This window comes from Xenopus laevis, chromosome 8S (assembly GCF_017654675.1).
Source record: "Xenopus laevis strain J_2021 chromosome 8S, Xenopus_laevis_v10.1, whole genome shotgun sequence".
Taxonomy (NCBI): domain Eukaryota; kingdom Metazoa; phylum Chordata; class Amphibia; order Anura; family Pipidae; genus Xenopus; species Xenopus laevis.
This window is the reverse complement of record NC_054386.1, coordinates 47,406,162-47,431,808: the sequence shown is the minus strand read 5'-3', so window position 1 is coordinate 47,431,808 and position 25,647 is coordinate 47,406,162. Positions and strand designations below refer to the sequence as shown.

At 42.0% G+C, this 25,647-nt stretch overlaps 1 protein-coding gene across 2 annotated transcripts in view; it reads right to left on the bottom strand.

Moving 5' to 3' along the window:
* msn.S (moesin S homeolog) overlaps positions 1–25,647 on the bottom strand; it is a 67,255-nt gene that overhangs the window by 5,694 nt on the left and 35,914 nt on the right. For both annotated transcript variants that reach the window (XM_018232910.2, XM_041575066.1), the window contains exons 3-8: positions 10,895–10,990; positions 8,180–8,454; positions 6,356–6,439; positions 5,165–5,311; positions 4,635–4,731; positions 3,636–3,799 (exon numbers count right to left, since the gene is read on the bottom strand). In XM_018232910.2, coding sequence (XP_018088399.1) covers positions 3,636–3,799; positions 4,635–4,731; positions 5,165–5,311; positions 6,356–6,439; positions 8,180–8,454; positions 10,895–10,990 — 863 coding nt within the window. The remainder of the gene's footprint in view (positions 1–3,635; positions 3,800–4,634; positions 4,732–5,164; positions 5,312–6,355; positions 6,440–8,179; positions 8,455–10,894; positions 10,991–25,647) is intronic.

The following is a 25,647-nucleotide window of genomic DNA, read 5'->3' as shown; positions in this document are numbered from 1 at the left end:
CCAAATAAAATTACTGGGTAATCAAGTGCCAGATACAGCAAGATAAAATGCACCTCAAATAAGGTATATGTGCCCATCCAAAACAGGCAGTTGCCAAATTGTAGCAATGCAGTGACCTACATTATCCAAACAGTATTTGCTTTAATTTTTGTAACTTGTAGTAGACGGATCAAAGAAATTTGCCCCTATACTCAATACAGGCAAACATGGAGTGGTCAAGCTTATAGGGGTTCAAAAGTAATTGGGTACAGCAAAGGAATTCCAACGGCACACAGGACTGTAAGAAATCTTCAAAATGTATTTCAAAGCGGAGTGCGATGCAATGTTTCGGGGAGTAAAACCCCTTTGTCAAGCATACGTGATCCACATACAAAGTGCAAATAAATAGAGCAGTGCATTATTCAATTAGCGTGTCATAATTAATTGTCCAATTAGATTAAGTTAGAAACACATCTAAAAAACTTTCTCGTAGCTAGTTAAAATAATCCTATAAATAGTGTACAATACATAATATATCATTACTGTTGAGGCACACGCGACGGAATTCCATTTCCTCGATGTAAACATTACACCGCAGGGTAACAGATTTGTAACATCAGTTTACACTAAACCAACTGATAAAAATAATTTGGTTCGTCCATCTAGCCAACATCCACCAGGTGTATTTCAGGGTCTCCCCAAAAGTCAATTACTTAGGGTAAGACGGATTACGTCTAATGACGAATTGTTTGAGCAGGAGTCCTCTAAGATCATTAAGAAATTTGTTGATAAAGGCTATAACAGAAAGGAGCTTGTAGCAATAAAAGAGAATGTTGCCACAATTTCTAGACAGGATACCTTACAAAAGAACAAAAAAACACATTCAGCTAACACACGGATCCCATTTATTTCCACCTTTGATACGAATTCTGCTAAGTGTAAAAAAATCATCTTGAAATATTGGGGAGTATTACAAGCGGATCCTAAATTTGGACAAATATTTAACCTTCCCCCCATATTTTCGTATCAACGGGGAAAAAATATTGGGGATCTTATTAGAACACGTACCACTAAAAGAGGTGATTTACATTTAACTACCAATATCAAAGGTACATTTCCCTGCAGGCAATGTGGTCATTGTAATGGGATTATTGCTGGTGATGCGGTGATGCACCCATCATTGGGTACTAAACACCAGGTTAACTGCTTTTCCACATGTGACAGCCAGAATGTCATATATTGTATAAAATGCCCTTGTGGTAAGTCCTATGTAGGACAAACCACTAGACCAATAAAAATTTGCCTAAATGAGCACAAATCGGTTATACGAAATTTTAAAGCAGATGGTAATAGCGAAGTCAAAGAGAAGGGCAAGACAAAAAAAGAGACACTTCTGGCTAAACATTTTTTCTCCCATGGTCATCAAGTGTCACAAGTCAGATGGCAGATATTGGAAAAGGTCACCGCAAGGCAAGGACAGGATATATAAAGGCTGCTTCTCCAAAGAGAATGTTTTTGGATTTGGCTTCTTCAAACTCGTGATCCGAAGGGACTTAATGAGAATTTTAACATGTCATGCTTTTTGTAAAAAAACTTGTTCAGTTTAGTTAATTTTTAAATTATATCTTTTTTTCTTTTACAGATAATCACTACAAATGGCAGCGTAAATTGCAAGCAGGGTCAGCTTCTCTTTGTTATCCCTGTATAGGGTAAGATCTAATTTAGAATAATACCTTGCAAGTGTTAATTTAACCATTTATGGCTGCATTGTGATACAGTAAATATTAATAGAATAATCTTTTCTGACTACTCACTGTATTTTTGTTCCTTCTATTGAGTACACTTCTGTGGTTATTAGTTTTTCTATTGTATGCATTTTTATGATATATTATGTATTGTACACTATTTATTGGATTATTTTAACTATCTACGAGAAAGTTTTTTGGATGTGTTTCTAACTTACACTGATTGAACAATCAATTATGACACGCTAATTGAATAATGCACTGCTCTATTTATTTGCACTTTGTATGTGGATCACGTATGCTTGACAAAGGGGTTTTACTCCCCGAAATGTTGCATCGCACTCCACTTTGAAATAAATTTTGAAGATTTCTTACAGTCCTGTGTGCCATAGGAATTCATTTGCTGTACTCTGCTGTGGGGCTTGCCGAACCTCTACCATTGTGCACCAGGCATATTGTTGTTATCTATTGGGTGTGCGAGATCCTGCCTTGTTCCTAGCTTCAAAAGTAATTGGATCATTGACTCAAAGTCTATTTCATGGGCAGGTGTGGGCAATTCCTTTATGTTATTATCAATGAAGCAGATAAAAGCCCTGGAGTTGATTTGAGGGGGGGGGGGTGAACAAACAACATGCGGTCAAAGGAGCTCTCCATGCATAAAAGCCATCCTTAAACTGCAAATCAGAAAAAAAACATCTGAGAAATTGCTACAATATTAGGTGTGGCAAAATCTACAGTACATCCTGAGAAAGAAAGCACTGGTGAACTCGGCAACGCAAAAAGACCTGGACGTCCACGGAAGACAACAGTGGTGGATGATCTCAGAATCATTTCCATGGTGAAGAGAAACCCCTTCACAACAGCCAAACAAGTGAACACCACTCTCCAGGAGGTAGGCGTATTGATATCAAAGTCTACCATAAAGAGAAGACTGCATGAAAGTAAATACAGAGGGTTCACTGGAAGGTGCAAGCCACTCATAAGCATCAAGAATAGAAAGGCTAGATAGATTGGACTTTGCTAAAAAAAAAAACATTTTAAAAAGGCAGCACAGTTCTGGAAAAAATATTCTTTGGACATATGAAACTAAGATCAACCTCTACCAGAATGATGGCAAGAAAAAAGTATGGAGGAGGAGTGGAACAGCTCATGTTCCAAAGCATACCACATCTCTATAAAACATGGCAGAGGCAGTGTGATGGCTTGGGCATGCAAGGCTGCCAGTGGCACTGGGACACTAGTGTTTATCGATGATGTGACACAGGACAGAAGCAGCCAAATGAATTCTGAGGTGTTCAGAGACATACTGTCTGCTAAAATCCAGCTAATGTAGTCATAATACTGATGGACAATAACCCAAAACATACAGCCAAAGTAACCCAGGAGTTTATTAAAGCAAAGAATTGGTATATTCTTGAATGGCCTAGTCAGTCACCTGATCTGAACCCAATTGAGCATGCATTTCACTTGTTGAAGACTAAACTTCAGACAGAAAGGCCCATAAACAAACAGCAACTGAAAGCTGCTGCAGTCCTGGCAGCGCATTAAAAAGCAGGAAACCCAGAATCTGCTGATGTCCAAGAGTTCAAGACTTCAGGTTGTCATTGCCAGCAAAGGGTTTTCAAACAAGTATTAGAAATGAACATTTTATTTTTAGTTTTTTAATTTGTCTAATTACTTTTGAGCCCCTGAAATGAAGTGATTGTGTTAAAAAAGGCTTTAGTTCCTCATATTTCTATGCAATCTTTTTGTTCAACCTACTGAATTAAAGTTGAAAGTCTGCAGTTCGAATGCATTTGAGTTGTTTCATTTAAAAGTCATTGTGGTAATATACAGAACCAAAATTAGAAAAAAGTTGTCTCTGTCCAAAGATTAACTGTAAATGCCCTGGAATGTTGGGATCTCCCTAACCTCTCCATCTGCTTCTGGTGCTTCTCCTCACGTGCTTGAGCCTTCATTTGCTGCACTTCAATGGTATCTGGTTTCCTGCGGCGCATGTACAGCTCATGGTTCACCATGCATAGTGCCAATATCCTCTTGTTGATCCGTAACCGTGGAGCATAAAACACAAAGTCCTGGCAAATAACAACAGATTTAATGGAGCACACTACTAAAAGTCATACAGCTCTGGCCACAGGTTTTACTATATCTTACTGGTTTTAGTATAAGTAAACTGGCCCCAACTCTGGATACATCAGCTCTTCTCTCAAACAGTTTAGCTACTCATTACGGACTTTCTTTTATAGCTCTAGTAATGGATTGTGGCCTCTAGCCAAGTAGCACAAACTTATGTAACCGCATAGAAACAAAGACAATCCATATAACATAAACACATAGGTATCAAGCAATGACAATGCTGAGCAGCTTGATAGGAACAGGCAGGTGTGTGTCGGGTTTAAACCACCAAGGTAAATTGCACTGACCTCCAATGAACTGACTTAGTACATTAATGGATAAGTAAACCTTAAAAAAAGAATGTAAATTTGCTCAGTGTGCTTTTCTAAGCACTTTTGCAATTTACAACTTTTGCAGTTAAGTTTTTATTAAACACCAATACAATGACCTTTATAAGAGCGAAGAGCAAAACCTACCTACCTGTTAGTTGATTCTTTTGTATAGTGCATACAAGGGGCATGGCCAGAACATGTTAGTACTACTCACTTCTGTTCATGGATGTTCATGTTTGTGATATGCAAATCCATGTTAATAATAATAATAATAAGAATAATGGATGACCCCATACAAATAACTTGTACAGAACCCCAAGATTTTAAATGGGGGCCCTGCTTTCAAAGGCTTGGTCTCTTAAGAGGTAGCTATAGTTACAGATTATTGGCTCTTAAAATTACCTTCCCATGATATAGCAGCAAGAAACAGAAGACATAGTTTGAGATAAATTCACAGACTTACGGGAGCTTTCTTGTCAATTGGTTTGATTACAAATTTCTTGTCATTGAAAGAAATGTTTCGAATCTCACTCCATGGAAAGCCAATCTTTGGTGTTAACCTGAATACAAAAGGGACACACATCACACTTATTGTACTCTCATTTGGAACAAGAAGCAAAAAGTCGGAAAATGAAAATGACATATTGGCACCATTTACAAGCACTGAAAGAGCTGACCTAGTGACACAGAAGAACATGTTATATCCTTAGGAATGCTCAAGCAAATTCTGGATTTGTAAGTTTCAGGACTGACTTGTGCTGAAAAGTAAAATTGCAGTTGTCAAGAGAAATCAATCAGCAGTTAGTCTAGGCCAGTCTATTACAAGTTGGAAAGTAAAAATCTAGTTGGCTGGTCTTGGCAACTGCACCTATGCAATTTAGAACCATATGCCAAAACTGGATCTTGGCCAGACAAATTTTCTGGTTCTATTAGGAAACTGGTTTGGTTCAGCAGCAGTTTTGATGCACGAAAAAGCAGAGAGATGCTACTTACCGATCATTCTGTTCATAGATGTTCAGGCCGAGAGCATCCACGCCAAGCCAAAGCTCCGAGCCTTTCTTATTTTTGATGTTGAAGTAGTTCACTCCATACATCTCCAAGTCCTGTGCTATCTTCAGGTATTCCAGTATAGCATCCTCCCTGCACACACACAGGACAGAGGGAATGAAGTGCAAGGCACTATTTCGCAGTCTGGCTCTAACTACAACAGCCAATCACTTCCATGTTTGATATCCTTAAACATCAATGCAGCTATGCCAACATATTTCTTTTAGTAGTGTTCCTCTGATAAGTCCAAGATCACGAAAATAGGAAGGACATTAAATGTAACCCTTTGATATGGCTAGCATATAGCTATAAGGGCCCCCAGTCTCCAACTGTCTCTCTTAAAAACTCCCCTACATCAGTCCGTGACACTCTGCCCAATGGTTGCCCAAATGGGGAGGCCATCATTATCAATTGTTGTTCAGTCTTTGTAGCCCCTCATCAAATACAGGAAACAGCTGAATGCAAACTAACCCTATCTCACTGTATATGCCAGTCATAAAGCTAATCAGAACTTTATAGAATGACCCCATGAGAATTTAGTATTTCCGGTTGCCCTGCAATTCAGTATAGGGGCACCCTCCTCTGTCTGTGTCAAGGATGGTATTCTGTGTGTAGTGCATGTTCCTTTACATTGCCTCTATGGCACCTCCAGCAATCAGCTCTATGTAGGCAGACATTCTGATTGCGATTTACTATTGACATAAAAAAAAAAGGAGTTGTGTCATTTTTTCATTTGTAATGGGTCAAGACAAAAATTCCTAAACTGCGGGAATAGAGAGCTTAAGTGGAGCCTAAATGGCTAATGGGCAATGGAGGAACAGACCAAGCTTTGCTTGGATTTGGGTGAATGCTTATAGTCAATTGCAGACCTTTGATTGGAAGAGGGGGAACCTATTCACCGGTTGTTGACCTTTTCAACATAAAAATATTATGATTGATTCATAAATTTTGAACCTTCTTTCGAGGTACTGGAAAGCAAAGTGAACCCAAAGCCAAACCACTCAATCAAGGCCTGTGTATTTCCCCTTATGCAAGCTTTTTAATTCTACATTAAGGCCTTGCATTGTTGCCTGCTATGTCAATCCTTAGACCATTGTTGAACATTTGGAAGCACTGCAAACCACCAATGATAGTTACCTGAGCATTCCGCGGTGCTCCTCATGCCAAACATGGATTCTGTCCTCCCACTGGTCTTTTGTGAGTTTATGCTGCTCCAAAACTCTGAAAGACAAAGAATAGTCTCAGCTGAAACATAATATTCAGCTTGCCATCACTTAGCCACTTGTCTCAGGGACCGAATATCTGCCCAATAACATATATTATTATATATAGTATAGGATTCATTACTTCTGCAAACAAACCAAATAACTCATGCACAGGAAATATTACTTGGTGCAATAAATTATTCTCCTGCTATTTGTCCAACCTCCTTAGGCTTAGAGTCATCCAACCCCTTCCTCAACTTGTTCCATTATGAAGCAATGGATTCTGAGACCTGAAGTCCTGCTGCTTTACAGAAAATCTGTGCACCCCCACTATGGAAATTAGAGGCACTTCAAATCCCAGAATTTATCATTTCACAATGGGAACAAAGTGTGGGCAGATGCTGCATTTCACTGTGAGCCTAAGGTCCATATGATCACAGATAGATTATCATGGTTTCCTTTCAATTTGTTGAATTATGGATGTCTGTTTAAAACAAAAATACACTTATAATTAATTTTGGAAGTTCAGATAGTGTTTATGTACCTTTTCTACTTAAGCTCATGTAACGCTAATTTGGTTACTGTCCCTTTAAATAATAGCTTCCTTGGCAATTCAGGGGCCTGAGTCCCTTTTGCAAGTCGAAAAGTACTGGGAACTGGGAATCACAGCGCAGTGCCTCCACCTAGGGAGCACTGAGGAACTTACCTCAGAGGAATCCCCTAGGAAATAATAAACACACACACTTTGCAGATAACAATATTTAACTTTATATAAACTGTAAAGTAGTAACTAATACAAAAGTCACGCCTGTATGGGAATATAAGGGACACTACCTAAATCCCAATTAGGTTTTAACTATCTGTTCAAACACAGTTCGTATAGTATCACAGTCCCACTTGTCTGGAAGGGTTAAAAAGCACACAGTTCAAAATGCAATGTCCCTTTCCCCAGAGCTCTTATTCCCCTGGTAGCGCTACCTTTCCCCAGAGTACCTTTTCCCTTGGAAAATAGCAGCTTCCCATGTAGCAGGCAAAATTACACAAGGCCTGTCTTCCTGTTAGGCTCAGTACTGTGGCAAATCCTCTCTTCAAGGGATTTACTCAGCGATTTCTCTCAGAGGCAGATCACACTGGAATCACAAGTAACTCTTCTCCAGAATCACTCTCACCAATGGCACTTTCCTCCTCTGAAGCTTTAGCAGCGTGGCAGGGTCAGACAGACTCTTTCTGCACTCTTGCAGACCTCACAGATCCAGCAGCTCTTGCAGGACTTTTCTCCCTTTTGATCCTTTCTCCACAGCACGTGTTAGACACAATCACACGGCCTACACACACAGATCCAGCAGGGCCTACACACACAGCTTCACAGTCTGGCACACCCTCTACTCCCAGGATGCACTGCGGTGTCCAGCCAATCAGGTCGCTCTCCAGCCTGTTACTGGGCTGAATGATGTCACAGACAGAAAAGCAGGGAAAGGATTTCTCTTCTCCCCTACACTCATTTGAATAAGTTCATGTAAAAAGGCAGGTATATTTTCCCTTAAATTGGGAATGCATTCCTACTCTGGTAATTAAAACACACTCTTTAATTTTGATGTAGTGGGTTTGTCGGACCAACTTGTTTTATCTTGCCTACATTAGGGGACATATGCAGCATGATGACAAAGATCCTGCAGCTTTTGAATGGTGATTAAAAGTGACTCCTCCTCCTGCGTCACACCCTGCTATTTTTTCTTCTTTATCACTTCATACTTACCTCTGTGGAAGAAGCTTATCCCCTGATAAATAGTCTGGCTTCTGTGCTTCTTTGTTGTAATCTCCATACTTGGCCTGCACGGCATATGATGCAAGCAGCACTGCAGTCTCTGGAGGGCAATAAATATCATCATTTAGGATTCCCTCCTTCACTTGCAGGAAGAAAAGCCTCTGGGTGATGTCCTGGATCAGTTCATCAGACACATCCTCAGGGTAGAACTTGGCACGGAACTTGAAGAGGAGTGGGCTATCTTTCCGAACATCCTGGGCTGTCACCTGAGCAAGACACAGACAAAACCGGACTTTAATTGATTCAGTAAAGTATGCATTTCAATTGGGAGCTTTCCTTGCCAATGCATCTGCAGATATCAACACTATCAGCATAGAGAAGGAAGTGCACCACCCATCACTGTGCATACTAGCAGGAGTCTAGGGGAACAATAACAGAATTATAGAGATACCCGATAACCAAAGCCGACAAAGAACAAGGCAGAATAAAGCAATTCTTGCAAGTATGTTATATTCCACAATCATTTTGGTCTTGCACTGCAAAGCATAAATACACAGCTTATTGTCCAAAGTCAGGCTTGCTTCTGCCACTGTAATTGCACACTCTGCGCTAAAAAGGCCAAATTTCTGGTTTGAAAACTGGAAATTCTGCTCTTAAAGGAGAAGGAAACCCAGTCGGCGCAAACCCCCCCCCCTCCCGTGTGTTGCCGACCCTCCCTGGCCTACCTGTCCCGCTAGGCAAATGCCCCTAACTTGTTACTTACCCTTCTGCGCAGGTCCAGTCCACGGAGTTCACAGGCACCATCTTCTCCCAAGCGGTCTTCTTCCTGCTTTGACCAGTGTTTTGGCGCATGCGCAGTAGGAGCATTTTGCCGGTACGGATCTATTGCGCATGCGCCAAAAGTCACAAAGTTTTCCGATTTCACTTCGTGAATTTTGGCGCATGCGCAGTAGATAGTACGGGCGAAATGCTCCTACTGCGCATGCGCCGGTCAAAGCAGGAAGAAGATCGCTTGGAAGAAGATGGCGTCGGTGAACTCCATAGACTGGACCTGCGCAGAAGGGTAAGTAACAAGTTAGGGGCATTTGCCTAGCGGGACAGGTAGGCCAGGGGGGAGGAGGGAGGGGAAGCAACACGGGGGGGGGAGAGTTTTTGCGGCAACTAGGTTTCCTTCTCCTTTAAGGCATTTTTGCCCCCTCCTCATTGGCGCAGTGCCCCTGCATGTAAACTCTTAAAAGTTACTGCTTCCCCAAACAGAAATTTAATAAAGGATAAGATACTGGACTTCATAGCAAATCATAATACTATAAGTTTGTGCCAGCATGGTTTTATGCGTAATAGGCCTTGCCAGACTAACTTAATTTCTTTTTATGAGAAGGTGAGTAGGGACCTCGATTCTGGGATGGCAGTGAATGTGATTTACTTAGACTTTGCTAAAGCATTTGATACAGTGCCACACAAAAGGTTACTGGTTAAATTAAGGAATGTTGGCCTGGAACATAGTATTTGTACCTGGATAGAGAAATGGAATATTTTCCATGTTGTTAGTGGAGTACCACGGGGCTCTGTGCTAGTTCCCTTGCTTTTCAACTTGTTTATCAATGACCTGGTGATGGGCATTGAAAGTAGTGTTTCTATTTTTGCAGATGATACTTAATTGTGGAAACTGGGCAGCAAACTGGAAAATGAGGTTCAATGTTGATAAATGCAAGGTTATGCACTTTGGCAAAAAAATATAAATGCAAGTTATACACTAAATGGCAGTGTGTTGGGAGTTTCCTTAAATGAGAAGGATCTTAGGGTTTTTGTAGATAAGTTATCTAATTCTGGACAGTGTCATTCTGTGGCTACTAAAGCAAATAAAGTTCTGTCTTGCATAAAAAAGGGCATTAACTCAAGGGAGGAAAACATAATTATGCCTCTTTATAGGTCCCTGCTAAGGCCTCATCTGGAGTATGCAGTGCAGTTTTGGACTCCAGTCCTTAAGAGGGATATAAATGAGCTGGAGAGAGTGCAGAGATGTGCAACTAAACCGGTTAGAGGATGGAAGACTTAAATTATGAGGGTAGACTGTCAAGTTTGGGGTTGTTTTCTCTGGAAAAATGGCCCTTGCGAGGGGAGATGATTACACTTTACAAGTACATTAGAGGACATTATAGACAAATAGCAAGGGACATTTTTACCCATAAAGAGGATCACTGTACCAGAGGCCACCCCTACAGACTAGAAGAAAAAAAACTTTCATTTGAAGCAACGTAGGTGGTCCTTAACAGTAAGGTCAGTGAGGTTTTGGAATGCACTGCCGAGTGATGTGATGGCTGATTCTGCTAATGCCTTTAAGAGTGGCTGGGATGATTTCTTGGATAGACATATCAACGGCTATTGTGATACTAAATTCTATAGTTAGTATAGATATGGGTATATATAATTTATGTGAGAGTAGGGAGGGGTGTGTGTATGGATGCTGGGTTTTCATTTGGAGGGGTTGAACTTGATGGACTTTGTCTTTTTCAACCCGATTTAACTATGAAACAAATGGGAATATTCTGCAGATAATTACACACAATAAAGCTTTCATCTAAAGAATAACAGGGTACACTTCCCTTTAACAACTGCATTAAGATTAACAGTCAATACAAATACTAGCTAAAAATCAATATTTTCAACGGGCTCCCAAAAATAACATGGTGAACATAGAACAGTTACCTTCTTGTTGAGCTTTAGCCATGTGGAGAAGCCCTTTGTGTCCTGATACTGTAGCCCAAAGAACCATACTTCCCGAAGGCCAATGGTTTTCACAACCTGTGGAAGAAGCAGCAAAAAGTACCCATGAACAGAACTGCTTAATGTACAACCATGTACACAAATTAAGCCAGATAAAAGCCGAACATCTATAGGGCTGATTCATGGTACATTATTTGAAGTTCTATTACAAGGTCAACCTGCTAGCTACAGTTGGCCATTGCTACCTTGCAGGTCTGGTGTCCTAGGTTCAGGCCTAGGGCCCTAGCCATGTTTGCACAGGTTTCTTCTGGGTACTCCACTTTCCTCCTGCACTCCGGAAATGTAGATGAATGCAGATATTAAGCTCCACTAGGACAAGGTGAAAATTTTATGTATGTAAAGTGATATAGAATATGTTTGTGCTATATAAAGGATAATAATATTGGTAATTAAATCAAGAGCAAATTAACTTTCTGGTTTGTGGGAAGCAATTGGAACACTGGTGGAAACCAATACAGGCATGGTGAGAACATACAAACGCCACGAAGGTGTTCAGTATTGAGCTAAGCATTACAAAACAGCAATGCTAAATACTGTTTCTCCTTTGATTCATGAATCAGGTCTCAAAATACACTCTCTGCTCCATCCGCAGGTCAAAAAAACCTATTAAAAACAAGCAAATATTGTGTTACAACTTGTACAAAGGCACCAAATGTAACAACTAATCCAAAAGAGCAACTTGTGCTTGAGAGTCAGAAAATGACTGGTACATGGATAACCTAAAGGGTATGGGCAGAGATTAAGCACATACAAGAAGCACATAATGCCTTTATTTGCCCAGCAGTATGACTGTACAAACACAAATAATGGTGCTAAAAGGAGGAATCCTCTTAAAGTAAAGTGAAATTCACTGGGGGGGTGACAGTGTGTTAGACACCACCCAGTGAATATAATCACCAAGCTTAGACTCTGATCCAGTGCTCCTGTCTTCTAAAAAGTGAAAAATTTTGAACATTTAAAGGGTATATTTGTGTATGACCATCTCAAGTACCACGGGCATGCATAAGAAGCCAACCAGATATAAGCCAGTGCAAAATTTCCTTTATTTTCAGGGCCTGCCAATTTCATACAGGAACATAGCAAATTCAAGGAAGAATAAAATGCAACACAGACATGAGCAATATCAGTGCCGGCTGTCATGATGCAAACGTCAGAAACTGGGGATCTCAGTATGGCCAAAAGCCTGGGACATAATGCATTTGTCTGCTCCTATCAGAATTCTAGCATCCTTCTGGGAACTGGGATAGCTGCAACAACACACCACTTTTATCAGCAGGGGCTTATTAACCATAAGGGCAAAGACACACGCTGCAATTCGGGAAGATTAGTCGCCCGGTGACAAATCTCCTCTTGTTCCGGGCGACTAATCTCTCCAAACTGCCTCCCCGCCGGCTAGAATGTAACCAGTGGGATGGCACTTGGAGCATTTTGTTTTCCGTAATTCCCTCGTGAGGCAACTTCAGAAAACAAATTGCTCCGAGTGCCATCCCGCCAGTGATTTTCATTCTAGCCGGGAAGGCAAGTTGGGGAGATTAGCCGCTCTGAATAAGAGATTTGTTGCCGGGCGACTAATCTCCCCGAATCGCAGCGTGTGTCTCTGCCCTTAATGAACTTTATTTTATGGGTTTACTTTAGGTGGTCAGTTACCAGCTTCACCACTGGTCTTATCAACATGGGATAGATTAAAAAACTGATTGTTTGGATGGGGTAAGAGAGTCAACAGGGAGTAAACTTATACTAAAGCGCAAGATCTTCTATCATGTTCGCACAGTGCTCTTACAAATGCTTTCCCTTATCTGCTTCATTGCGCTTAATGTAAAATAACTGGTACCAATGGCATCCTGGGATGTGTATATTGTTTCCAATTATTGCCTTGACATTTGCATAGGGGTACTGCTTCAGCACAGGAGAAGTGAACTGTTTTATATAAACAGTGTGGTGGTGCAACGATTAACACTGCTGCCTTGCAGTACTGGGCACTGGGTTTGATTCTGGCCTGGGCACCTTCTGCAAGGAGCTTATAAATTCTACCTGTGGCTGGGTGAGTTTCCTTCCATACTCTAGAAATGTACCAGCACCTGTGTGTGTGACTGTGATAGGGACCTTAGATTGTAAGCTCCACTGGGACAGGAACAGATAAATGATTAGCTGGTTGAAATTCCCATTTAAAAAAAAAAAGTTTGAGTCTCTATATCAACAGCAACAATGCTGAATCTGCCTTCATGATTCATGGCCTGCTCTTTTCAAGATGACTGAAGAATAACACTTTGCAGTTATAGTTGCTATGGATGCCGGGATAAACAGAATGTGGAATGCAGCTGCAACTGCTGACTGAAAATAAATAGACTTCTATGTTACACAGACCTGATTTTGCCTGTATGCCTGCATGCACATGTGCTTCCTGTGAGAGCACTAGGATGTGCGTCCCTTTAAACAAATTGCTGCCAAATAACACCAGCGCAATACACAATTAAAGGGCAAGTAAAATCAAATTTTTTAAAAAAATCTTTAGTATACATCGAAAAAAAAACACCAAGACAAATTAAACTTTAAAATAGCAAAGCATTTATAAAAAAATAACTTACTGAAACTCTGCTTCCGCTGCTCTTCAGAAAAGGTGATAGGGCGACGATCCATCGCACATCGCTGGATTTCTCCTCCCTGGCTATCACCTATATTCTACTGACAGCATGTGAAGGAAGAGTAACAACTCCAAGCAAAAGAACCGAAGCAAGTGAACGGAGAGAAGGGGTGTGTACCCATGCCTTGCAGCTGCCACACCGAGCCTGGAGTGTTCATGTACCATAAGCCACAGAGGAAGGCAATTTCAGGCAGGCCCCCTATTAGCTCCCAGGTGTCCGGCAGCACAGGAGGAGGAGAATGTTGCGGCACCTGTTCGGCCTCGGCTCCTGCCACAGGCTGCACGTTCTCCCCTGCACGACTTCTGTCGCCAGTGTCTGGAGGGTGCTGAAGCCCCGGGGATTCTCTCCAGCTGCGGTGCCCGGTCCTCCGTAAGTAAGGTGCCCATGGGCATTTATTGCAACCGTTCCAAAGTTTCCCATTTTTAGCACCGCTCACTGGGTGTCACTCATAGGTTATCCTTCAGTCTGATGCGACGGTTCATATATTACTGATGAAATGCCAAGTTTGCCCTTTTCTGTTTTGCGCTAATTAGAATATAAATAATGCTTATATTAGGCTTTAGGATTTGTAAACCGATTCACAATCTGTCGGCTTCCATGGATTGTGTTCTTGGGCAATGCGTGTGTTCACTTTAGCAAAAGCATAGGGGAAAGTCCTTAGCGCTAATGAATAAATGGAAGCCGACAGATTGTGAATGGGTTTACAAATCCTAAAGCCTAATATTAGTGTCCCTTGTTGCTCTTCCTTCACATGCTGTCAGTAGAATACGGGCGATAGACAGGGAGGAGAAATCAAGCGGTGCAGGATGGATGGTCGCCCTGTCGCCTTTTCTGAAGAGGAGCAGAGTTTTGTTAAGTTATTTCTTAATAAAGGCTTTGCTATTTTAAAGTTTCATTAGTCTTGGTGTTTTTCGATGTATTCTAACAATTTTTTTTTTAATTTTTTTTTTGATGTTACTGGTCCTTTCAAAGAAGTGGCTGATAAAAGAAAGGAACCAAACATGATTAGACATTTATGTCACCATAGAACCAAAGTGATCCTCCCGTGGCTGCTCTTGTAGATCTTGTATCATGTTTGCACAGCACTCTATTACAATTTTTCCCAGATATTTGCTTCCCTACAGTTCCATGCCACAACACAAACACATTGGTTCCCTCACACAGCAAGGTTATCGCTCTGTCAGCTCGGTTTGCTGCAGGGTGTCTCATTAGACAGGGTGTCGCTAACTATAACCTGTAAGTTTATTTACTTAGAAATGGGTCCAATCTTAGGGCTATTGTTTCTTGTAATATCAGCAATATATAATCCGCATAACTCTTTCCTTGATCAGCCACTCAGACAGTAATGGCCTGTTCAGGGGTGAATAAGTACCCATATGTATGGACAACTGCCTTTTAGGCTGTACTAAAAAAAAGAATCAATTTAACAAACCTGCTTAAACAGGGTATAGAATAAGTGAAACCTTTCAAGACCAGCGGAGGGAGCCAATGTGTAAACCCTGAAGTCAGAACAATGCAATAATGAGAAAAATCTCTAAATTACATGTGCCTCACATCTAGAAATCAAGTGTAGCCTCAGCCAAACTAACCAAACACTGAGGGAATTTGAAAGTCAGATTAGAAGAAAAAAATCCCATTTTCATGCTATACATTTATGAGTATATACAAAGAGTTTATAAACCCTAGCCTCACCAAAATGGAGACTCTATACACTCAATGGTCACACTAAACCAATGATTGTTGGACTTTTTAGTCCAAGCCCCCTTTGGATGATCAGCCATTGATCAGGGCAATAACAAGGTTAGAGATAAGAAAAAATATTTCTTCTGCGTCCCTCCATGTCAGTACACACGAGCAGTATTGCCCCTCCCAGACCTGGAGGTAGGACCTAAAACATAGCCAATCAAAATTAATCATGACCTATAAGACCACATAACTTCCTCCTTACCACCAGGGAGGTAGGATCTCCCTCCTCACTCATTTTTTATTGGTGAATTTTGATAAAAGTCAAACACAGGTTTTTGGTTTTTCTTGAATTTACTTGATGCCCCAAAATGCATAATCTGTAAATTATCGCTTATTGGGAAGAAATGCAGGTGTGGGTATATCCATGGTTCTAGCCCTGTGCTTAAATAGCCCCCCTGCTATATGTCCAGCAAAAGCACAAGATTCAATCTAGTGCTTTTTGGGAATAAATACATGTGTTGGCTTCCCACATTGTTACCTGTGAGCTTTTCTTGGCCTCCCCCATTTCTTCTGAGTTACTTAAGGTTTTACGGAACTTCTGCAAAGGGGCTATGGGTATGGATATCGGCTAGTTATAACAACCTGAATCTGGTGTGTATGATTTTTCAGTATCCACTGAATGTTTAAAATGTTCAGTGCACTGGGAAGTCTGCATGCTAATTAGCTAATTAAGTCCCTCAGCTAAACGCCATCAGGGATTTGGCTGGAGTTTCCATCCTGCTGACTAGTCACTATCTTTTAAGGTGCAGATGTTCCTTCCGGGCCTCTTTGCTATTTAATATTTTAAGTTTCATATTGGTGAACCTGAGTCCTCTGTGCAGACACAGAGGTTATATTTGCTCATGTTACAAGGTACTTTCAGCACTGGTTTAAAGGATTGCACTGCTGAAACAGTATAGCAATAAATCCAGCAGCACTCCAATATGTGAATCAATTATTTATTCATGCCATTAGCAGAGCTCTGCTAATGGCATGAATAAATAATTGATTCACATAATAATGAATAAATAATTGATTCACATATTGGAGTGCTGCTGGATTTATTGCTTTACTGTGGATATAGTCCTTGGCAGAGAGGAACACAGCTGTGCAACCAACGCTTCAAAAGGCGATTCAGTGTAGGTGTGGCACCTTTACTGATTTGACTGCACTGCTGAAGCAGTATGGCACCTCATTTCTTATGAGTCTGCTCCTAACAAGTAGTGTTCCACCTGACTGGAATAGTCCTGCCAACAATCCTTAGTATTCCTACTGTCTAGCTCATGTTATATCGTGGGGTGCCTGTGTTCCTCTGACTTCTTGTATTGTTGTCATATGAGGTCTTAGACTTGTGAGCCTGGGTTCTCTGTGCAGACACAGTAGGTATGTGTGCTCTTATTATACCAGATATTTTCAGGACTGGCTAGGGGTTTGTTCTGCTGTAGCAGTATTGTACCCCATTTTTTCCTGTGATGTTTCCACTCTTAATATGCAGTTTTCCTTATTGTATGGTGCATTTTTGATTCTATTCCCATCTGGTGGTTTTAGTTGGGAGCTCAGTTGTAGTGCAATTACATCTACTGAGTTTTGGTGGCTGTATGTTTCCCTTCTTTAATTGTTGGTATGCTGAAGGGCACTTACTGTAATGTCTGCTGGCACCTTAACAGGCTTGAAGCCAGCTAGTTATCTATGGCCCTCGGTTTGGGTGGCCTCTGGCCTCTTGTCATGGAGCTTGGCTTGTGTGGCCTCTGACCTTCATTATGGCTCTTGGCTTGTGTTAGAGCCCTTGTTATGGTCTTAACTCTCATGGATGCTGACCTTCAAGTGCTGCTTATTCTGACTCCAACTGCTGTAATAATGGCTGAATCCCCGTGAGACCTCCCTGCTGGGCTTCAATGGAGCTGTAACAACCACTGAGGAAACTCTTTGCCAGATAGCTGGACTCACCAGACACTTGTAGTCCACAAAGCTGCTTTATTTGAGGTGGATAGACAAATGTAGCAGTGGATGAATAAGTGCTGCAGGTCAAAAAGAATATTTCTTTCCTAACCTTTACGAGTAGCTCCTCACTCATGGAAGGCAGGAACACAAGAGGATGATGGGAGGAACTGACGTCACACATAAGGAAGGAATAGGAGGAGGGTTTACAAACCAGGAAATACAGAGCCTGCTGAATAGCTTTGGTCACTAGGTAGCAGCATAACAATGGGTATGCATATAAACATAAGCAATTAAACATATATAGTCTAACCCTGATAACTTTATCTGCTGGGGCAGCACACTCCCCGTCTGGTATTTTTAGATACCACTATATTATAATAAACATAACGCCAGTTAAGAAAAGGCAAAATAAACATTGAGCAGTTTTGCTTGAAGATCTTTCCTGTCATCTGAAAAACAAAGAGGAAAACAAGCATGCAGTGCAATAAACATGGCATTGTAAAATAACCCAATGTCCTTAGTAGGTTCTTAGTGGAAATCGGAGGGAGTCTCTTGCTTTAAGTGTTGAAGCAAATAAGAGTTCAATCCCAAAGGGTAAGATCAAAACAAGTTAAGTGATGGGCCCATTGAAAGTCTTTGTGGCACCATCCTTAGCAATTTTTTTGCAAGGGTTGAAACTTCAAGATGAATCTCAAAGTCTCTGTCTGGATCCAAGAGACCGAAGATATCTGCAGAAGTTGTAGATTCTGAGTTATCCTTGAGGTAGGCCACAAACGCTATGGCCTCAGTAGATGCATCTGAGAAAACATGACTCTCTCTCTCCTGGTTGGCAGCAAGAAATTTGAAGTATAGCACCTAGGTATGTGAAGCTCTTCCAGGGCCTTTAAAGAATGCTTCCATGACTCCCATTTTGATTGCTTATCAATTGGTAAGGGAGTGTCCCAGTCCTTAACAGTCTCTGATAGCTGTCTTAGTAAGGATTTACCTTGTATGGTGATGGGTGCTACAAACCCCAGTGGGTCATACAGGCTGTTCACTATTGATAATACACCACGTCTGGTAAATGGCTTATCTGCCGTGGTAACCTGGAAGCCAAATGCGTCGTGCAATAAGGCCAATCTTAAACCAAGGCTTCTCTGAATGGGTGGCTCATCTGTTCCCAAATTTAAGTTTTTAAATTCTGTGGCATGATCATTAGACTGGAAGGCTTTCATTACAGCTGTACTGTTTGAAGTAATCTTGTGGATTCAGAGGTTAGCATCAGAAAGCATACATTGTGTCCTTCTGAATAAGTCAATAGTCTCTTCATCTGTTGGTAAAGATTTAAGGCCGTCATCCACGTAGAAGTCTCTCTCTACAAAGTGTTGAGCATCTGCGCCATACTCACATTTACCTTCACGAGCAGTCCTTCTTAGACCATATGTAGCAACAGCAGGTGATGGACTGTTACCGAAGACATGCACTTTCATGCGGTATTCCATTACTCTGCTGTTGATGTCATTATTGCGGTGCCAGAGGAAACTTTCTATGGTCCTCTCGTATGATAAAACAATGGAACATCTGCTGGATATCGGCTGTGATTGCAACTGGCTACCTTCTGAACCTCATAAGTACTCCTACAAGGTTGTTAGTTAGGTCGAATACCACCCTGATTTGTTTTGGTTTGCATGGGTGATACACGCCAAAGGAAGGTAGGTACCAGCATTCATTGTGTTCTTGTAGTGGTGGGGCTCGTTCAGTATGATCATTGTCAAATATTTTCTTCATAAAGGCAATAAAATGTTCTTTCATTTCAGGCTTGCTTTTAAGGTTTCTCTGCAGTGAGGCAAATCTGGACATGGCTTGCTCATGATGGTTTGGGTGCAACCCAACTGTTAGAGTTGTCTTTAAAGAATTCAGTGTCCATAATTTTTATGAACTCTTGTCCTCAATGGAAGGTGCAATTTTGTTATCACTTGTAGTATGAAACACTGTATCCCCAAAGTTGTCATCACAGAAGATGGGAGTGACACTGGATACTGGCATCAGATACTTAGGATTCTCCTTTAACTCAAAATGATGTGGGCATGGTGTGAAGTGAGTTGCTTGTCCACTTCGCAATACAGGAGTTTTAAAGGAGGCAAATTCAGATGGCCTGTGCATTTTGTCTAGACAAACATCGCCCACTATTACCCAGCCTAGGTCAAGTCTTTGCGCATAGGGAGCATCACGAGGACAATTGCGCTGTCGCCGTACCTTATCGACTGTAAGAATGTCTCTTCCCAACAAGAGCAGGATTTCAGCATCCCTTTCAATGGCAGGAATCTGACTGGCGAGGTGCCAAGTGAGGTTGGTGGCATGTAGCTTCTGGTGTGGGAATCTCTTCCCTGTTATTAGGTATCTCATCACATTCAATTAGTGTAGGTAAAGGCAGATGAATGTTACCTTTAATTGAGGAGATAATGTACCCATTAGCCCTCCTGCCCAGAGTCTCTATATGACCAGCACAGGTATTGAGGGTATAGGGTTCTGCATCTCCCTTGATGTTGAAAATCTCAAAGAACTGTGGTCTTGCCAAAGATCTGTTGCTTTGGTCATCAAGCATAGCATAAGTCTTTATTGCTTTCTCCGGTCGACCTTCAGGATATACCTGGACTAGGCATACTTTGGCACAGCATTTGGGACTATAGCCTTCTCCGCAGACTTCGGTACACGAAGTTGAAATCTTTGTTGAAGCAGGAACACATCCTTGTTCCTCCCCGCCATGATTTGAGATGGGGGTTGGAGACTGTGGACTATCAGGAAGAGGTGTTGGATGCATTGCTGCAATATGCTTGTCACTGCTGCACTCAGTACACTTAACAGTCTTACAGTCCTTAGCAATATGGTCTGAGGAGGCACAACACTTATAGCAGACCCCAAACTTCTGGAGATGCTCCTTGCGCTCCTGTAAAGACCTTGCCCTGAACCCACGACATTTCTCAAGTGGATGTGGTTTCTTGTGAATTGGACACCGACGGTTGGGATCCTCGGTTTTCCCAGCAGAAGAAGTTGTGTCAGCTAAAGAGTTTGTAGCAGGAGGGATGTCTGTCTTTCTGACAGACACAGTGCCACGCAAGTCTCTGTGTTTAGTAGCTGTGTTGTCATTCCATGCAGATGGTGAGGCAGAAAGGTTGGGTTCACTAAAGCTGAAGCTTAGATCATTCTTGACCCAGGAATAGTCGCCGATGAATTTGCAGAAGTATGAAAATGGAGGAAAGGATACATTGTATTGTTTCTTGTACGTTGAGCCCGCTGTGGCCTACTTCTCTTGCAACCCGTATGGTAGCTTCGCCACTACTGGGTTCACACCATGCGCTGTATCCAAATAGCTAAGTCCTGAGAGGCGAGGATCTGCCTTAGCTAACTCTAGCTCTATCAGAAGGTCACTGAGCTCTTGCAGCTTGTGATTGTCTTTGTTGGTTATTTTTGGGAAAGATTGTAGTCTCTTAAAAAAGGCACTTTCTATGGCTTCAGACCTGCCATAATTTTTTTCAAGTCTTCCACAAGCAGCAGCAAGACCTGCATCTGGGTAGTCAACATGCACAGCTCTTAGTCTCTTAAAACGATCTGCAGACTCTGGACCTAGCCATTTGATGAGTAAAATCAAGTTCCTCTTTGGCTGTGAGGTTGAGGTCAGCAATTGCAGCTTTAAATGTAGATCTCCATGCTTTATAATTCTCAGGACAGCCATCAAACATAGTAACATAGTAACATAGTAACATAGTAAGTAAGGTTGAAAAAAGACACATGTCCATCGAGTTCAACCTTTTTTTTTTTTTTTGTTTGTTAACTACCTATCTGCCAGTTGATCCAGAGGAAGGCAAAAAACCATCTGAAGCCTCTCCAATTTGCCTTAGAGGGGAAAAATTCCTTCCTGACTCCAAAATGGCAATCGGACTAGTCCCTGGATCAACTTGGACTATGAGCTATTTCCCATAACCCTGTATTCCCTTACTTGCTAAAAAGCCATCCAACCCCTTCTTAAAGCTATCTAATGTATCAGCCTGTTCAACTGATTCAGGGAGAGAATTCCACATCTTCACAGCTCTCACTGTAAAAAACCCCTTCCGAATATTTAGGCGGAACCTCTTTTCTTCTAATCGGAATGGGTGACCTCGTGTCAGCTGGAAAGACCTACTGGTAAATAAAGCATTAGAGAGATTATTATATGATCCCCTTATATATTTATACAGTCATCATATCACCCCTTAAGCGCCTCTTCTCCAGCGTGAACATCTCCAATTTGGCCAGTCTTTCCTCATAGCTAAGATTTTCAATACCTTTTACCAGCTTAGTTGCCCTTCTCTGTACCCTCTCTAATACAATAATGTCCTGTTTGAGTGATGGAGACCAAAACTGTACGGCATATTCTAGATGGGGCATTACAAGTGCTCTATACAGTGGAAGAATGACCCCCTCCTCCCGTGACTCTATGCCCCTTTTAATACAGCTCAAGACCTTATTTGCCCTTGATGCTGCTGACTGGCATTGCTTGCTACAGCCAAGTTTATCATCTACAAGGACTCCAAGGTCCTTTTCCATAATGGATTTGCCTAGTGCAGTCCCATTAAGGGTATAAGTGGCTTGGATATTCTTACATCCCAGGTGCATGACTTTACATTTATCAACATTGAATCTCATTTGCCACTTAGCTGCCCAGATTGCCAGTGTTCAAACCTTGAGAGACTAACGTTAATGAGCTCATGACGTATCATGTACCTGGCAAAGTCAGACAGGTCTGATCTCTCACTCTTTGGTGCCTGGGGAACCTGGGGGTTGTATAAGCTTCCCGGTGTATAAAGGTGAGATGAACCAGGATAAAATGAAGTGGCGTAAGCATTAAGCAGTGGTTCGGTCTGGAAGGCTTTTGCTGGCTCTAGTTTAAACTGAGGTTTGTCACTGCAATTCACCTGGCATGGTAGGGGGTATCATCTCAAACTGAGTGACTACGTCTGTGTGGTTGGTCTGTCACTGTGCCAGCGGTGGCAGCTCCATGGTTTGGGTACTGTAAGGTACAGCAGTGTTAGTATTAACAGGTAAAAGAGACTGACCTGTATTATGAGTTGCAGGATTTATCCTTGGATTTTGTAAGATTGGTTGGTTGTCATTAGATGCATCCCGGTTTAGTACATATTTATTTGTGCGTTCAATAGGATCTTCAGACTCTGCTGGGATAGGGCAGTCTGGTTCATGCGATTCTTCCAGTGCTTGCTCAAAGACCTTTAACCTTGCAAAAGCTGCTGCCTTTTCCTTTTCCATTTGAAGAATTTCTAATTCAGCTTCCATTTCTGCCCTTTTACGTGCAGCTTCTGCTTGCTGCCTTGCAACTTCTGCTGCTGCCTCTGATTGCTGGCGTGCAGCTTCTGCTGCTGCCTCTGATTGCTGGCGTGCAGCTTCTGCTTGAATTTCTGCTTTAAGTTTAACCTCTCTTTTAGCATAGGAAAATTGCACCTTAACTGCTTCCGCATTAGCACGGGCCTCTATAAGCTTGTCACTTAGTGTGGATTTCCTAGAATGAGAGGTCTTGGAAGATCGTGATATGAGCCGTGATGATGTGGATCCTACACCTAGTCTCTTACAAGTGTGTAATCTTGAGCTCTGCCTTATCCTTAGCGCTTTGCACCAAAAAGACTCTTTCGTGGTCTAAGGCTTCAGATCTGTTTATCTCTGCTGAGGATTCCTCTATATTAGTACCTTAAGAAGGTAGTATATTTAGCAGACAGCCGCTGATAACGTTCATAGTTAGCATGAACAGACATGCATTGCACAGTTCTATCCCATAGTTCTGATAAATTGCTTGAAAACTCATCCCTTTTAATCTCATAATTAATTAATTTTGAGATGGCTTTATTATGCGCTTGGGCCTGACGCTTTGCTCTGAAGTATATATGGGGTTTTCTCCCTGGATGTCTGTGAGCTCTGGTGCACGGTGCACTTGGTTAGCTTCGGTTGAAAATGAATGCACAGAGCCTTGCTGAGACATTTTGCACTTTTGCTGAAAATGGTAACTGTCTCTTTAAGAAAGTTACAGCAGTGGCAGGGGTGTGGGCCAAACTGCAGCAGTGTTATAGTAGGACACTGAGAGCAGTGTATACAGCAGCTTGAGCAGCACAATAACACAATCCAGTTGCATAAAACAGTCCTGAACATTCACAGGGAACAGCATGTACTTGTATAACCATGTGCTTGCAGGGAGTTGTTAGACTGCATTAAACTTGGCTGCAGATTGAATATAAATGACTTGCCAGTGAGTGGAGACTTGATGGAACATACAGTGTGACAGCAGGTTATAGAATTATATTATTTTTGACTATTCTGACTCCAATTGCTGTATTAATGGCTGAATCCCCGTGAGACCTCCCTGCTGGGCCTGTATGGAGCTGTAACAACCACGGAGGACAATCTTTGCCAGATAGCTGAACTCACCAGACACTTGTAGTCCACAAATCTGCTTTATTTGAGGTGGATAGACAAATGTAGCAGTGGATGAATAAGTGCTGCAGGTCAAAAAGAATATTTCTTTCCTACCCCTTAGAGTAGCTCCACACTCATGGAAGGCAGGAACACAAGAGGATGATGGGAGGAACCGACGTCACACATAAGGAAGGAATAGGAGGAGGGTTTACAAACAAGGAAATACAGAGCCTGCTGAATAACTTTGGTCACTAGGTAGCAGCATAACAATGGGTATGCATATAAACAAACATATATATTCTAACCCTGATAACTTTAACTGCTGGGGCAGCACACTGCTGCTGTTGGTTTTACCATAGCCCTTGCCTCTTGGGTCTGCTGGATTTTTTACTATGGCCCTTGGTTCATGGGTATGCTGACCTTTTACCATGGCCATTGGCTCATGGGTCTGCTGGTCTGTTTCCATGTTCCTTGGCTCATGGGTCTGCTGGTTTTTTCATGGTCCTTGGCTCATGGTTCTACTGGCCTTTTTCCATGGCCCTTGGCTCATGGGTCTGCTGGCCTTTTTCCTTGGGTCATGGGTCTGCTGGCCTTTTTCCTTGGCTCATGGGTCTGCTGGCCTTTTTCCTTGGCTCATGGGTCTGCTGGCCTTTTTCCGTAGCCCTTGGCTCATGGGTCTGCTGGCCTTGACCATGGCCCTTGGCTCATGATTCTGCTGGCCTTGACCTTGGCTCATGGGTCTGCTGGCCTTTTACCAGGGCCCTTGGCTTTTGTTCTGCTGGCCTGTTGCATGAGCCTTTGGCTCATGTGGCCTTTTTCCAGGGCCCTTGGCTCATTTGTTTTGTTAGTCTTTTGACAGTGTTTTGAAGCTGCTAGTCTTTTCCATAGCACTTAGCTCAGATGTTTGCTGGCATTTTACCAGGGTTCTCAGGCTGTTGGCCTTTTTTCTGTGGCCCTTGGCTTAGGTGGCCACTGGTTTTTATTATTGTCCTTGTCCAATCCTTGCATGCATGGTTCTGATTACACCAGCATTGGGCATGATGGGCTGTTTGGTTGGACCTAGCATTAGTCGCACCATCAGCTGTTGTTTTCTCTGAGTTACACAGCCCATAGCTAGTTTTGGTGCTGAATGGTATTCAGTAGCTGCGGTTGGTCATATGTTGTCAGTTTTATAGCTTACCTTGCCTCTGCCTTTTATGCATTGTTTTTGTCTTGTATGCTACTACTTATTAGCTATAAGACTGGCTTGTGGGCCAGTATTTTGCAAGTTCAATACTGGCTTGTGCTCTGTTGTTGCATGTGTGGAAATTGTGTGTGGTGGCCTTGTCTCCAAGGGTGGCATTCACAATAGCTGGCTTATGTGCTATTGCTTGTGTGGTATGGAGTTCTCCAGCACTAGTGATAGATGCATCAAAGTTGTGGTTAGTTTTTGATCTGGATATATTGGTTTCCAGGTGGTTTCTAGGGTATTTTAGTTCTGAGATGGCCAGCGCCATTGTTCTGGTTAGGGCCTAGGTGGCCTTTTGTTTTAACAGTTGCAGGACTTTCCCAGGTGGGGTTTTATGTTCAATAGCCATATTGCAGGTATCACTCTAGTCGCTGAGGGAACCCTTAAAGCAGAATATGGCTATTATTGATCTGCAATGCTTGATCCTCATCAAGTGCCGCTCTCTGCAATTTAGTGGGTGGTTTTTCTAGCTCTTGTTGTCAGTTGCTTTCTATGTCCAAGGACATGTTGTTCATGCTCTTGTGCCTTTCGTCTACCTTTTCAGGGGCTATACGTTTTATCAGCTGCCCTGTTGAATGTGATGCTTTGTTACTCAGGGCCTTTTATCAGCTGCCCTGTTGAATGTGATGCCTTGTTACTCAGGGCCTCCTTAGCATCTGTTTGGTTATTGCCTTTATTCTGTTTTTTCCCACCCATTGTTTTTG